Below are 16201 nucleotides of genomic sequence, written 5' to 3'. Positions count from 1 at the left end.
TATTGTTTAATTAAAGATACCTTGGTGAATTAGCCAATTAAGTAGTCAATTAAATTTACAAGCAAAAATTAAAACAATATTTCTAGAGATAAAATCATACTTTGCTTTTAGGCAATGTACACTGGCAGCAGACCTTACCACTGCTTCTCTCAGATGTAAGCAGAAGGAAATATCTCTTTTGAGTTGTTGCATACTACCTGCAACTTCTGTAGGAACTCACATAAAAAAGTAATGGGGTGGTGGACTCAAGTCTGCTGCCATATTCAGTAGGAGGCATCTTTTAGAAGTCATTCAAAATCTTTTTAATTGATTTATCATCAACTAGTTGAATACATGCATCTACTACTACCAGGAAAATTACAGATGTGGTGAAGATGAGTAGCCTAGGAGTACCCATTTCTTTTTTAACTTTAATGGATGTGCTTTGTTTAGGATGTCAGAAGAATTTCCTCAGGTTACTCTAAGGGAAGAATGGCCTTTGGTAGCTTGTTGTCAAATGGCATTGGCTTACAGGCCCTTAGACAATAGCCCTTTGTTGTGTATCAAGATAGAAGGATGACAGTTGGGGGGGTAGGACAAAAGGAAGGCCAAGCAGGATAAAACTGAAGGTCTCTTATCTCCTATTTTTATCTTTGGTTACCTATTAAGAAAAAACACTGGCTACCACTTTGCATGCTATCATCCCCTCCCGTTAGCCCACATGGAATGTGAATCACTGGAACTTCTATCAGACAAATGCTAAATGACATGGACAGGCAAGTGTTGCTAAATTTCACTGCTTATGTTTACATTTCTCTTTGTGTCTGTATTTTGTAAAAAGAGGTAGTATAAAGGGGAGGAGGCAAAGCAATGCATTTTATATGCAAGAGAACAAAATTACTTACCTCCCTCTCCTCGAAACCCTTGATCTCTAATCAAGTCCTACAAACCAAAAACAAAACTGTATGCACCTTATTCATGCATTACTGACATTACTTGTCACTATTAGGATAGGGGACATAGTAGAAATATGATATAGTTTAGAAATGCATACTAACAGCAGCTGTGTAGATACAGCATGCGTTACTATTAACTCACAAAACGATCACTTGCCTGCCAATACATGTGCACGCAAATATGATTGCTTCAGATTTTGCGGGGGTCTGTCAATCTAATTGTCAAGAAGCAGCTTGGAGAATGATGCCAAATATATGCTCTGCTCTAACAGATACTCTTAAAACATGTTCTAAAGAGTAGGGAGGAAAAGTGAAGACTATTGATCGGAGGTACAGGGAAAACAGTGATAATCAATTAGCAGTGTTAAATAAGAGAGATGTTAGCTTATGGACCAACTTCCATTAATGGACAAGTAGCAAGCTTCTGAGTAATACGAAACTATCAAGCAAAGCAGAAATGACAACATTAGTTAATACTATCTTGGAGGATGCTGTAGGAGTAGCATCTCACAATACCTAATCAACTGCTATCCCTGTAGTCTCCCTTAAAAATAAAAATACAATATTTAACTCTTGGGGACTGTATACAAGGGCTCCCACCAGCTATCTTGTACTTTGTCTTACAGAAATTGCTATACTTATGGAGGGAATGTTCCAATTTAAATTTGTTCTTGTCACAGGTATGCATACAGCAGGTCTAAAACTGTCTTAAGGAGAATTTGCTCAACAATGCCAGCTAAGCTGAGAGAGGATTAGTTTTGTATTTATCACTTCCATTCTGAATGCTCTGGGTTGGTAGGAACCAACAACAACTCACCCATTTGCTTAGTCATGGTCACCATCTGCCAGCCTAGCACAAGGCTGATGAAAAGTTAAGAACAAAATATGCAAACTTCCCTTTAACATGATTTCTGGTTTTATACAAGAGTGGTGAAGATTCAGCATGATTATTAAGAGGAATACCACACAGATGAATTTGCCAACCTGAGACTGGCAATGGATGTTCCAGAAACTGCATTAGTCCATTTAACAAATATCCTCATCCTCCAAGGCACTCAGAATGGTTATATATGGTTTCAATACAGGGCCTTCACATTCAAGTTCAACAGCAGACAATCATGTGCTTTCAGAGCACTCCCTAGACAAATCTCTCACATCAACCTAGTCCTCAAACTTGAAAGAATCAGAAAAGCCAAGTGGTCTCTGCTGAATGAGTAAGGAGAAAGGATTCAGAGGCTCGATGAAATCTAGGGACCATTTCTTGTCCTCCCCTGCCTGAAGTGATACAAGAAAAGGAAAGAGACACTCTAATTGGAAAAATAAGCTTAAATTACAACTTACATCAATGTTGACTGGTTCTATTGTGTTGATGTGCACATTGGGTGCAGATGAAGAGCGGTCTCGTTGACCAAACTGATTTCGATGGTCTTCATCTCCTTGTCGGAAAGACTGGGGTATTGGAATGGATTTTGAAGGAGAAGGACTAGGGAGAACTGGTGGCCTGAGAATGAAAAAGCATAAAAATGTAATTAAGGTCTGCAGGTTCTCCAATTATTTTACAGAGAAAGTAAAAATATTGTCTCCACCCATATGACGACCTTGAGGAGCCCTGGTGGTGCAGTGATTAAACACCTGTACTTCAGCCACTCACTCAAAACCATATGGTTGCAAGTTCAATACCAGCAAAAGGGCTCAAGCTTGGCTCGGGCTTGGATCCTTCTGAGGTCGATAAAATTAGTATCCTGATTGTTGAGGGCAATTAGCTTACAGTTGTAAACCGCTTAGACACTGTTAGTTCAGTGTGACACGGTATATAAATGAAGCTGTTTGTTTGTTTTATTTATCTGTTATGATCAACTGTGGAGGCTCTTCTACACAGCCTGTTGCCTTTTGAGGCAGGACTGCCATCAGCATTTGAATCCTTAGGCAGCTACCATGCTTCCATGAGTGTTGATACTAGTGCAAGATTCAGCCTATCCATCTACCTGTTCCTTATCTTTAACTGGTGTCCTCCCCCTTTTTTAAATCTTGCTTGTAAAATGAAAGTAGAATCATAGAGTTGGAAGAGACCACAAGGGTCGTGATCCTATCATTTATCAAAAGGTAGCTTCTGACAGAGTATGTTGCAATAATTCAATCCAGGCAAATGTATTTCTTACTACAGTGGGCCCTTACCTTACGCAAGGGATCCGTAATGGGGCTCGTGCTCGTGGTGCGGCAGGGCGTGCATGCCTTTCATTCTTTTGTCATGCAGCTTCAGCGTAAGCTGAAAGCCACATATAGTGCACCTGCATATGGCGCGGGTGCATTGTACAGTTACCACCTAGGTACTGAACTACAAAGTTAAGCCCAACAGTAGTCTCAAACCACTGTAAAATTGTTCTTATCAAGTCTGTCTTTGCTTGGATGTTCAGAGAGATACCATGTGTGATGTTACTGAATGTTATTAAAATGTCCAGCAGAACCAACAGTAACATATCCACAGATGCAGATCATCAACCTATCTATTCCTTAATTTTTCATTAGATTTTCTTTAAGGCAAGATGTCAATGCCTGTATGGCAGAGCAAAGCATAATGTGAATCCCCTTCCTCCAGCAAAAACTTTTTTCCTTCAGAAAGAAAAGGGAAATTATACAAATTGAACAAATTCAATTTGCCACTGTCTCTTCTGATTAATATTTATGTTTGCATACTGGGAAGATTTTAAGGCTGGCAGAATCAATACAAACTGATGGGAGCATTAAATATTGGTGGCTGCAACTCCGAATCTGACAGAGGAGGTATAAGTGGTGATTTTGCTGATTGAGACAATGGAGCTGAAATAATTCTCAAAAGGTTTGCCAGCTGGGATGCAGTTTCATTTTAGCATGACTTCAGAATAAACAGACTGCAGTCCCTGTGGCAGATATTGAATCTGTGATGCTTCAGAGCTTGCCATGAACATATCTGTGTGGTTGCCAAATTTTAAGTGTTAACACCTGCTCTCAAGTCTTCACAGGCATTAGTTATAGGATTCCTTTTGCTTGTGCAAGATGGAGAGTTCCTTCTCTGGCACAAGTGGGACATATAACTGTGTCACACACACTAGTCTTTCATTATCAGTGTTTAACAAAAGATTCTATATGTTCTAGGCTAAAAGTAAGATTAACTGGCCCAGTTTTTGCAATGGCGTGGTGATGCTGCATTTTTCCGTACTGGTAAATGCTCCATGGGAGACATCTCCAAAACACTAAACTACTAAAAGATGCCATAGTTTGAGTGATTATCCCAGCCTGCTGATATACAATGCTCTACAAAAGAAATTGTGCTCAGTTTTGCCTGGTCAGTTTCAGAGAGGTCCCACCAACAAGTGAATGATGAGCCCTATCATTGAGAAGGAAGAAACTGGACCGTATCTAAATCCACACCCATTAACAAAATAGGGAGTGGGGAGAGAAGAGAAAGAACCCAATGCAATCATAATAAGAAAGCAAGTTATTTTTTCATATGCATTTTAACATATGCCATTCTGTTCTGGTGCTCAGAAATCACAAAGGTAAATACTGTGCAAGAGCAGATTCAATCCACCATTCCACACAAAAAATCCAATCTTTACTTTGAGCAAAATGTGGAATATGATAAAAATAATTTCGTTGTTTGTTGCTGTTGTTGTGTATCTTCAAGTCATTTTCCACTTACAGCAAACGAATCACCAGGTTTTCTTGGCAAGATTCCTTCAGGGGTGGTTTGCCATTATCATCCTGAGGCTGAGAAAATGTGACTTGCCCAGGGTCACCCAGCAGGTTTCATGGCTAAGCAGAGGGGGATTCCAACCTTGGTTTCCCAGAGCCCTAGTCCAACACTCAAAACACTACACCACGCTAGCCCTCAATTCCATTGTACCTAGCTCCAAATTGATGCTACACAAACTCATTTTATTTCAACTCAGACTTTTTTCAAAGAAAGAGGGAATTCGCTGTGCCAGAGCTGAATTTGGTCAGATATACTGATTGTAGCATAAGAGGTAAGCAGCAGTATCAATATTTTAATATAGCCCAAAGCAAATAGTAACACAAAGTTACGTCCCAATTCTATATCTATATATATTGTGCCAATGCAAGAACTCCTCATCACGAATACATGGGAGCCTTTTTGGTTCCTTACAAACCACAGCTAGGTTAAGCTGAGCTGCTAGGCCATATTCTGAATCACCAAAACAAACATTTAAACAGACACAGTGTTATTAGAACAGCAGGATTTAATAGCATACCCAGCCAAATCAGAGGGGACCACTGAAGCGTATGACCCAGATGCTGTGGTGGAATCTCCTAAGGAGGCCTCTTCCTGTGATATTGGATGGTGTTCAAAGAACTTGGAGACAAACAGCAAACTGTGAGGTAAGGACAAAAACAAGTCTTACTTGGGAAAAATGCCTGTTTTAATACTCAGAGGAAGACAATACTTCATGTCAAATAATACATCTTCTGATGGAAAAGCTCTGGAAGATACTGCAATCTGATTACAAGTACTGTAAATGGGAAATTTAACTGTTGGTGGTTGGGAACACTAATCCCAACAAATGATTTCTGAGGTGTGGTCAAAATGAGAGAAAACTGGTCTTTACTGGGTCTAAGACATTTCCTGCTCATCAGTTCAACAGATGAAAAATTAAATTATTACACTTGCAATGGGCTACTGCCAAAAAAGGGACCTCAGATCATGTTCCTCCTTTTCTTCCCATAGCATTTGGCCTCATTTATACATATAATGATTCTTCACATTTTGCATTTCCTCGCCTTCTCTCCTCACATTTGTTTCCACCAGCAAAGGAATGCACCATGTTTCATCACCTTAACGTGGCTAAATGTACTCGGAGGTGGGGGGGGGGGGAGAGGTAGCAGATATAACTAAACAGAGGAATACCATTTTCAGCAATAGAATCATCATCACTGTCTTCATCATCACACCAATTTTATATAGTGCTTACTACACCTAACATTTTGACAAGCATAACATCTATGTTCTGCTCTAAAATACAGTTAATTGTCTGAAAAGTTGTTCTGAGGGTAATATTAAAAAGGCAACGTCTTAACGCAGACAGGCAATCTAGAACTGCCCCTTTTTTAAAAATGCAGAAGCCAACAAAAAACTATTCTGCTTGGAAATTGTACATTGATAGGTTTTTCATGCCTTATGAACAAGTCTTTAAAATGGCTCCACTGAAACAGAACAAGGTTTTTAATACAATGGAGTTGCCCTTGCAAAGGAAAAGGAAGGAGGCAAAATAAAAGGAATATATGGTCTTGGCCCATTTTAAATATTCTGTCATATGCTGATGATGATTAAGCCAAAGAAAAAATACCAGTAAAGGTTTTGTTTGTTAACCCCCCAGTTTTTAGCTAAAAACATTCACCCGACAAAAGGATGGTTACTCTATGCAATTAATTTGCTTTTACTGTTCCATTGCCAAGGATAAGATGTCTACTGTTAACATTCTGTTAATAAGGAGCTGTTGGGACCAAATTGTGGCAACTGAGCTGATTTTACAGTTGGTATTTCATGTAGATTTTAAACCTGCAGCATCCATTACAACAGCATAGCTATTTTTAGTTCTTTGGAATCCTTTCCCAAACTTATTATCTTACTTTAGACAATGAGACTCAAAAGACAACTGATACACAATGCAACTGAGTGTCAGTACACATGAAGTTCAGACACAACCATTTTGACCGGGGTAACTGATAACCAACTAGATAGGATGCAGCAGAATGGGCCATATGTAAAGCTTTTCCAGAATAAGAAAAGATAGTGATGGGCTTTCTTGTCCCCCACTTCATACCAGTGTACTCAATATACTACTGGCAGTTATCCTTATGGACAAGCTTCTCCACCTGCATCTATTAACATCTGAAGCTCCAGGGTCTTTGAAGCCAAAGATACTTTGATTACTTACTCAAGCTGATCATAATTCACACACATCAGTGGGACCTCTGTACTACAACGCTGGTGAAATTTGTATCCACAAGTCTGACAACGGAATCCCTGGAAAAGCAGCTTTCGACAGAAGTCGCAGAATGCTAAAGTGAAGAAAGTCTTTCTCACCTATGCCATGAAAAGAAGAGTTATGAGAAGCCACACCTTCTTGGACCCACTGATACTGCAGCATCACCTCACCGAGGAGGGTAATTTTCAGTTCCTTGTAGTCAGATTTAACCAGGAAACAATTACTCTACAAATACAGGGATTGTTAAGATTCCAACTCTGCTTTTAAATGTTTAAAGGAGCAGAAAAACATCTCACTATGCTATTAATAGAATTTAGAGCATATTTAGCACAAGTGCCTTAAGAAAGATTCTTAAGTAAATATTTGTGGGGTTTTAGCCCAATTTTCTTCCACGCCAGGAGAATTAAGATTGCTCTCCCCTCTACTTGGTTGTCTGCCTTAAGGCAATCAGTCTGACAACTTCTTATTTTACATTTCGATTGCCATTTAACAAGAGGCACTTTATAAAAATGGGTTCAGGGTTTAGAAACAACAATTGCACATTCAGGGTACCTCAATTAAATTAGATTTCAGGGACAGTTAAGCCCTATTCAGGCATTAAGGCATTCATACAATTGTGGACTCAATTTCCTCCATGATGACCATTGCTTGGTTCTGCCACTTTTCACATGCTGGAAGGTTCGAGTCTGCAGTAGGGATCCTTCTCTGTGCTTAGGCTTTCTGTGTTATTTAGAGCTACTTCTCATCACACAGAATTCTGAAGGCTTCAGCCTCTAAATAGAGCTCTCATTTACTGAAAGATTTTAAAAACAACTTTAAACACATTTGATTGGGATCCATTTGTAACTTTGAAGCCCATGAGACTTAGCACTCACTAAGGGGCAAAGCAGACCAGCAAAAAATGCCAGCTTCGGGGTGGTGTAGGGGCATGGCATATGCACACCCCAATGCTGCCCCAAACCGGTGTCATACCACCCCACTAACGACACAGTGGGCAGTGTCACAGTATTTCTGCAGCTCGATTACACATGCTGTGCCATAGAAACGTGGAAAAACCACCACTGTAGTGGAAAGAGTGCCTTTTTTTCCTTTTCTGGCTGGAAAAACACCAGATTGGGGTCATGGAGTGCGGTTGCCGTGGCCCCAATCCAGCACTCAAAGGGGTGGTATAGAGCTGCCCTTTACAGCTGTCTGTAAAAACCCATTTTATTCTTATGTAACAACTCTGTGAGGTAGGCCAGACTGAAAGAAACGAATGGTCTAAGGTCAACCAGTGAGTTACACAGCACAGTGGCAACAAGGAACAAATTCTAATCCATTCTACTAACCATTACACCACACTGACTCTCACATATTTCTTTTTTGATCTATAAAGATAAATAAAAGAAAAATTGACAACTTACAAAGTTGTGTGTTGTAAGAGGCACATTCTCCAAGACTTCTACATGCAGTTCTTCTCCTGTCAGCCAAGAAATGTCCGTGTCCCAACCAATTGGCTTCTTCTCCCTGCAGTACAAATAAGCTCTTTTTTGTTAAACTGCAGTTTTTAATAACAACAACAACAACAACAACAATTTTTATTTATATTTCCTGCCTCTCCCTGCGGATCGAGGTAGGATTACAACAACAGAAACAACATTATAAGATAAAAAACTACAATTTCATATAAAACACACTCAATAAAACAGTAAAACAGCTATCAATACAATATATAGACTAAATCATCATTTAAAATACATATCTTTACAAACAGAAGTGGGTCATTTCTAACTCTCTTATAGCAGATTGGTTGGACTGGCCTGCCGGAAGAGATCCGTCTTAAGTGCCTTCTTAAAGGCATCTAAGGTGATTCGGGAAGCTATTCCATAATTTAGGAGCTATTGCAGTAAATGCCTTGTGGGAAGTTGTTGTTAACCTGGTGTTTACATACTCTAATAAGTTCTTCCGGTTGTTCTGAGAGTGCAGGGTGGATTGTGTAGGGAGAGGTGTTCCCTCAAGTAACTCGGGCCCAACCCAGTCCGATTTAAACAAAGATGTTAAAGCAACTATGGGACTGAATAAGGGTTGCTTTCTAGTCTTCTGTTCTTAGAGCTTAGAATGACAAGACAAATGCCTAGAGATGCAGTTCTATTCTGTAAACTTAACTAGAGATCCACTGCATCAAAAAATGGATGGTCCAAAAACCTCAGGAACTTTATTTCCATTGAAAGTATATGTAGTTTGCTTTTCCCAGTCCTGGGAAAAGAGCAGGGGAGATATATATATATATATATATATATATATATATATATATATAATTGCAGTCTCTAGACTGAACCCATAATGTCACAAGTAATTATGTAAATTGTCTATATTGTTGTGTGCCTTCAAATCATTCTTTTGGCTATCAGGGGCTTTCTTGGCAAGATTTGTTCAGAGAGGGTTTGCCTTCGCCTCCCTCTGAAGATGAGAGGATTTCCATGGCCAAACAGGGTTTCCATGGTCAAATGGAGATTTGAGCCCTAGTCTCTAGAGTTGAAGTCCAATGCTCAAACCACTGTACCATACTGGCTCTCCCAAATTGTCTATGACAGTATATTTATGAAGTAAAATGTATTCATTTCGCTTCAGACTAAGACCAGAGAAAGCCTCAAAAATGCAAACAGTTTAGAAGCTGCCACTGTACGGCACCCACTCTGAGTTTCCCTTTAGAAAATCTAAGAACAGAAGCAATGGAAAGGATTCTTCCCTAACCTTCCACAAGGTCATAGCCATTAGTATAAGGTATAATAATAATAATAATAATAATAATAATAATAAATTTAATTTATATTTCCGCCTCTCCCGGTGGATCGATGACAGGATTACAACCATAAAACAGCAGTTACATCTAGATTACATACAATAAAACAATACACCACCCTAGTGAGGTTTTGGCTAGTGGTGCTCTGAAAAATTGGGTATTTATAATATCTGGAGATTTATGTCTGTGTCTACTGAACTCAAACCAGACAACCCTTTTAGCAATCTTTTCCCCATCTATCCCATCCAACCCCTGCAACCATGCTGCACACAAGTCATACCCATCCTGTATTCGGTAAACAGCACAACACTCTGGAATTAGGCCTCGCATCATCAGTGCTTTCTTTAAACTCTCCCGGACTGTTACCCCACATCTTGCTGGAACCTGAAAATTTCAAAGGAAAACCATCAGCTTAAGTCTCAGCATAATGTTATTGGAGGCATAACCTTTAGAAAAGCATTCTCCTATATCTCAGAAACGGAGAGATTTTTATTTGTCAGGAAGTCAAAGGAGTCTTGTTGAATACAGAAGGGGCTTAGCAGCCTAACTATGGGGCGACTTGTTTTTTTGTGGGTTTTTTGGGCTATGTGGCCATGTTCTAGAAGAGTTTCTTCTTGACGTTTAGCCAGCATCTGTGGCTGGCATCTTCAGAGCACTGGGGACACTGTCTAACTTTGATGTCTAATAACTGAAATGCTCTATGAATTTGTCTAACAAATGTTGATATTCTCCACAAACTCTTCAAAGCCATCCAAGGCAACAGACATCGGCATTATTTATTCATATATTATGTTGTCTGTGGAGAAGTATGGACAGAAGAAGACTGTGCAGAATCCAGATTTTGAAAGTTTTTCTCTTTTTTCAATTACAACTATCCAAAAAATTATCTGTGGATAAATCTACCTGCTGTTTGGAAACTTCTACCACGAGAAGGAACCTATACCATCTAGCTGCATTAGCTTTATTCCCTGGTCCTCTATAGTCTCAGAGGACCATGATGAGAGCTGCTACTTAGTAACCACCAGATACCAACAAGGGATGAACTCTTCAACCATCAGTGAGTGAGCACCTGCTGTTCATTAGATTATTAGTAGACACTGCTACCTGGTATGACACCAGGAAAGACCAAGGATAAAAGCAGGATATGCTATTTGAATTAACATGGATGCATATGGTCACCACATGCTTTATGTTCCTATACTATTGCAATTTTATTTTTGAAAAACTCTAATAAGCTACTTTTAAGCGAAGTAAGTAAATAAATACTGCCAACTCAGTTTCAGTGGTTGTAAATACACATTTTCCAAATTTCATTGTATGTTCTTGCCATGCTTAAAAGTTTTACAGCTAGACTTAATATGAATCTACATTCAGAATACTTAGGCCTGTTCCGCATGGGCACCCTAGTACGTGCCGAGCACGTACAAAATGGCGGCGCCCATTCTACATGGGCGCCGCCATCTTGACGTAGTTGGCGCTTAGTGTCTGCACGCCGCATGGCAGAAATGATGCCGTGAGTGTGCCATTGACGCCTTGCGGCGTCATTACTGCACCACAAAAAGAAGTCACTTTTTGCGGCTTCTTTTTGCTGCTTGGAAGAGTCGCGCAGTTGGGCCGCTGAAGCTCCTCCGCGCAGCAGCAAATGAGGGTGCTTTTCAGACCGCCCTTTTGGGCGGTCTGTAAAGCGCCTTAAAGTGTCCTTTTGTTTCCTTTTTACTGAGATGTAAGAAAAATTATGAAAAGCATTCAGACAACCCACACTTTTACTAAAATTATGGTGGAACAGCCAGTATTTCATCTAATATTGGTAATAACTCAGGGCTACTGTTAAAAAAAAATATCCAGACAGATCCTGAGGAAATGTGAGCTCAGATCTTTAGCACATTTCTCAGAAGTACCAAGTTTAACCCTTACAAAAAACAACTTGCACACAGTAAATTCAGCTCTGGCTGAAATGTTCCCCAGTTAATCATCTGCATGAATACTGAGTGCAAAGCCTTCTGCTATTTCAACTTTTTCAAGTGCCCAATAAAGAGGCAATACATTTAGAGAAAGACACAGTCAGTAGATTATGCTGTACATGTAACTTTGGACAACATACTCATCTTTTTCTGTTTATATTTTCCTTGCCCTGAAGTTAAGTAATATTAAAATGTATGATGTGAATTCTAATTGAGTGGTTGCATTTACTGAATCTGGACTAGAACTCTGAAGTTACTTTATTATGAGAAAATAATATTCCAGGTGGGGCCTGATCAGAGCATAATACAGTGGCACTATTACTTCCCTTGATCTAGACACTATACTTCTACTGATGCAGTCTAGAATTGCATTAGTTTTTTTAGCTGCCACATCACACTGCTGATTCATGTTCAAAAGAAAGTTTGCTTTTTCTTTGATAAATTGACCCTTGTGGTCTCTTCCAACTCTATGATTCTATGATTCCATGAAATCAAAATCTGTGAAGGAGTGAACACAAGCTCCTACTTAATTATGGCTATTTTTTTTCTAAATGTTCATTTGTGACCTATGTTTTTTGTAACTCCACAATATTTTCATATGTTAGCATTTTTATTGTGGTTTTGCAACATCAGAACAGACATTTGCTCACATTATTTTTTATTAAAAACAAAAACAAAAATGCCAGCGACAAAATGTAAACATGGGAAAACAGTATTTTTAAAATATATATAAACATGGGATAACAGTAATATCACATACTATGCATGACTAAGCATAGGTATGTGCAGATGAGCCAGGTCTAAGAACTACAACCATAGGTTTAATACAATCTACTTTCACCAATGGCAAGTTTTGGAGAACAACTAAAGAGAAAAATCTATAAGCAAAAGTATCTGCCTTTTGAATCATCACTAATAAAATGCCTTTTCCCCCTTTCCTTGTAGCCTCAACAATTACATGACAATAGATATGAGTATACTCTATGACAAAATGTGGAAAAAATAAGATTCTCCAAAAATAAAAGATTGGATTTTAAAATTATGACTATTTTGAAACAGATAAATTAACACAACTGTTAAACAAGTAATCCTTGCAGAAATTTATAAATGAATGAAATCCGTTAATAACGTACTTAAATAGGGAATGGGGGGATATGTTTACAATTAGCTTGGACTGAGATATAGATAAAATGTCAAAGTAATTATTATAAATGAGAGTTGAGATATGAATATCTAGAGGAGATATAAAGAAGTAATAGGTATAGAAAATTAGCAATGGAAAAAAGAGTTGTAGAAGTTATATTTTGGTGTAACTTGTTTGTTTTTATCTGTATGTTTGTTTGGTTGCATTTATGTTTTATATGCTTTGTTAGTTAGATATCTGTAGTCATTTGTTTGTTATATGTTTGTAGCAATTTGTGGGTAATATGTTATGTTTTTTTAAAGATAAAATATTATATCTCAATAAAAAGTAAATTTTAACAAATCCTGAAGCACTAGCAAGCTGCCTTGTGGAAACAAATTCCTGAGTTTTAAATTCACTAAACACCGAAGACTCCCAGTTTAAAGTGGTGCCTCATAAGAATCCATGGGAGTAAGTGCCAATGAAATCAGTAGAATCTTATTCCAAGTAAACACAAACAAAATCAAGCTGTGAGAAGACTACTGAACATATCATAGGGTGGGGCAGGATGCATTCAAAACAGTATAAAAAATCTATCTAAATACTTTATCTTGCCTACAGAGCTGAAAATTCTAGGTTGGCTGAAGTAAGAATTTACTAACAAATCCTATATATAGCAAAGACTATTTAATTCCAGAATAAGGGCTTAAAAAGCCCTCCCTTCTAATAAAGAGAGGGTTCCAACATCTAATTAAAAATGTCCCACGTAATAAACGTTTCTCTACGGTCAGGTGTAGTTTAGAGATCAGCCCCTGGGAGATGATTTTATGCATACAGAATAGAGCAAGTGACATCTGTCACACTCATATCACACATGATTTCCACCTGATGTTTAAACACACCTACACAGGGTACTTAACAGACAAAGGATGAAAAGGGGTGGAAGTTTCAGCACTTGAATCAGACAAAATATTTGGTGGGGGAGGGTTTTGTCATGGCTACTTAAATCTCACACTCCGTTTATGCCAGCCTAAAACAATTCCTTACGGACCTGACAGCTACTTTTTCTTTTACAAAATATTGTTATATCAAAACAGAACAGACTTGCAGATTCAGAAATATTCTCAGAAGCTAATAACCTTTGTGGAATCCTTTCTACTCCTCACACAAGGCAAATGTTTATCCTCTGTTGCACTTGTTATGTATCTATCAATTCCACTGCCAGCAAGCACCCTTGTTGCTGTGTGCCATTAAGTTGTTTCTGACTTGTGATGACCCTATCACAGGGTTTTCTTGGCAACATTTGCTCAGAAGTGGTTTGTCATTGCCAGCTTCTGAGGCCGAGAGGATGTGACTTGCCCAAGGTTACCTAGTGAGTTTCCATGCAGATTCAAACCCTGATCTCTAGAGTTGTGGTACAATACTCAAACCAATATACCACACTGGCTCTCAGCAAGCATCCTACACACAGCAAAATCCTTCTTTAAGACCAACAGCAGAAGTAGAACCATACACTCAATACTAAAGAAGATCTAAAGAGGATGATCCATGTACATTTTTCCTGTTCTCAGAATGCTGCAGTCTATTCGCAAAAGCAGTTTTTATTCTTGTGCAGTTATAGCCTTCTCATGAAATACCCTCAGTTTATCATGTGCATCCAGTTGTAATTCCCTTGGGATATGTGTGGTTAAAAATTATGAAAAGGAGGACATCTCTCCTTGGCCTAAATTATTTTCTCTTGCAGTTGTAATAGGGTGTCTCCCAGAACCATGGGGAAAATATGTCAAATTAGTTCTATGTCAGGAAAGGAGAAGTTCAAAATTAAATCATGAGAAATAACCACTGAGTTATAAAGCATAAATAAGCAATGCTAGGAATGCCATCAGATTCACTGTATTCAGATTTCAAATGAGAAGCCAGAGCTCAGGAAACTTATTGTTTTGATTACAAGCCCCAAATCACACAACAAGCATTGATTATAAGCTTCTACATTCTTGCAATATTCTTTGAGGGTGCAATGAAATTGTGACCAAGAATTCTAGAGTTTCAAAGGACAACCCTATCTTTCATTTACAAGAAACAAGATATTCGTTTAAGGCCTCCAAAACAAACCCCTATTCAAGTCCCTATGAAGGCATTTAGAATACTTAGCATTTTTCAACAGTCCGTTTAAAAAAAAAAACAACCTCACACACTAGGTGGAATTATAAAGGCAGACCAAAAGCAGGTTTCCCACAAACTGCCATTTCCAAAAACAGTATCTAAAAAGAGAAAACTCAACATATTTTTAACAAGGACATCTTGTAACTGTTCATGCTGTGTGCATTAAAGTCGTTTCTGCCTTATGGTGACCCTATCATGGGGTTTTCTCGGCAAGGTTTGTTCAGAGTTTTGCCATTGCCTTCCCCTGAAGCTGAGAGGATAATGGGTTGCCCAAAGTCATCTTTGGGTTTCATGGCCAAGTTGGAATCAAATCCTGGATTTCAGAGTCATAGCCCTACATTCAAACCATTACACCATGCTGGCTATCCATCTTGCAAACTATTTAATATTAAATGAACAATATTTATTAAAAATTATTATTGGGGATTAAACACTCAGTATGAATTGCACAGGTTCAAATCCAGTCCAAATTAAATCGTAGTCAGTTTTGCTAAATTACACTCTCTCACTGAGAGTTAAGCACATTCTTAACTCTTTCCAGCTTGAAATCAACCAGATCTCAACATCCTTCACTTTCACAGGATTTCACCCTAAACATGAAATTTGCACTTTCTACTGCTGCACCATTTACATTTCCCTTTGCCATCTCCTTTCTACTGTGTTCCCTCATGCTTAATGTGTGTCCTCACTAAAATACCACAGTTCCCGTTACTCCCATAATGTCTATGCCACTGGTAATTCTGGTTTCAACTTCTGTTATCTCACATCTTCTACATAACCCCCCCCCTCACGATACAACCAAAGAAAGCACATTCTCTCACTCTTTTCCCTTGTTACTAGCCTCATGGTCTCCTTGGCAACAATAAGCCTTAAATGTCTACTAGAAATTGCTAGAAAGGGGGACAGATTAGCAATGTGCATTCTTCTACTGCTGTGTACCAAAAGTGAGTCCCACTTCATGCACTAGAAGCATTTTTAAAGTTTTGGGCAATTTTTTTAGTATGCAAAATACGTTTACTTTCTCACCTCCTACCAAAGATATCATCCTGGTCAATTTACTTTGCTCTGTTCAAGTTTGTTTATAGTAGACTTCTGTCTGCCTTTTACCTACTCTCTTGATATCATACTGTGCTTTATGTCCCCACCACCATCACCTCTGGCCCTAAAACACAATACTAGCCAGAGAAATCATTGAGTCTGTGGGCCTCCCCCACCATAAAGTTTTTCCTCCTCAGATGGGTTAATTCCTATCT

At 38.6% G+C, this 16201-nt stretch overlaps 1 protein-coding gene across 5 annotated transcripts in view; it reads right to left on the bottom strand.

Annotated features, from left to right (window-relative positions):
* The window catches only part of BRAF (B-Raf proto-oncogene, serine/threonine kinase), a 69954-nt gene that overhangs the window by 36162 nt on the left and 17591 nt on the right, over positions 1-16201 (bottom strand). For all 5 annotated transcript variants that reach the window (XM_089527885.1, XM_089527887.1, XM_089527888.1 and 2 more), the window contains exons 4-9: positions 9982-10085; positions 8323-8425; positions 6869-7017; positions 5186-5305; positions 2277-2436; positions 885-921 (exon numbers count right to left, since the gene is read on the bottom strand). In XM_089527885.1, coding sequence (XP_089384011.1) covers positions 885-921; positions 2277-2436; positions 5186-5305; positions 6869-7017; positions 8323-8425; positions 9982-10085 — 673 coding nt within the window. The remainder of the gene's footprint in view (positions 1-884; positions 922-2276; positions 2437-5185; positions 5306-6868; positions 7018-8322; positions 8426-9981; positions 10086-16201) is intronic.

The sequence above is a fragment of the Sceloporus occidentalis genome, unplaced genomic scaffold (assembly GCF_023333645.1).
Source record: "Sceloporus occidentalis isolate IW3139 unplaced genomic scaffold, rSceOcc1.0.p SCAF_5, whole genome shotgun sequence".
NCBI classification, from domain to species: Eukaryota; Metazoa; Chordata; class Lepidosauria; order Squamata; family Phrynosomatidae; genus Sceloporus; species Sceloporus occidentalis.
Note: the sequence above shows the minus strand (reverse complement) of the source record. Positions and strands in the feature narration are given on the sequence as shown.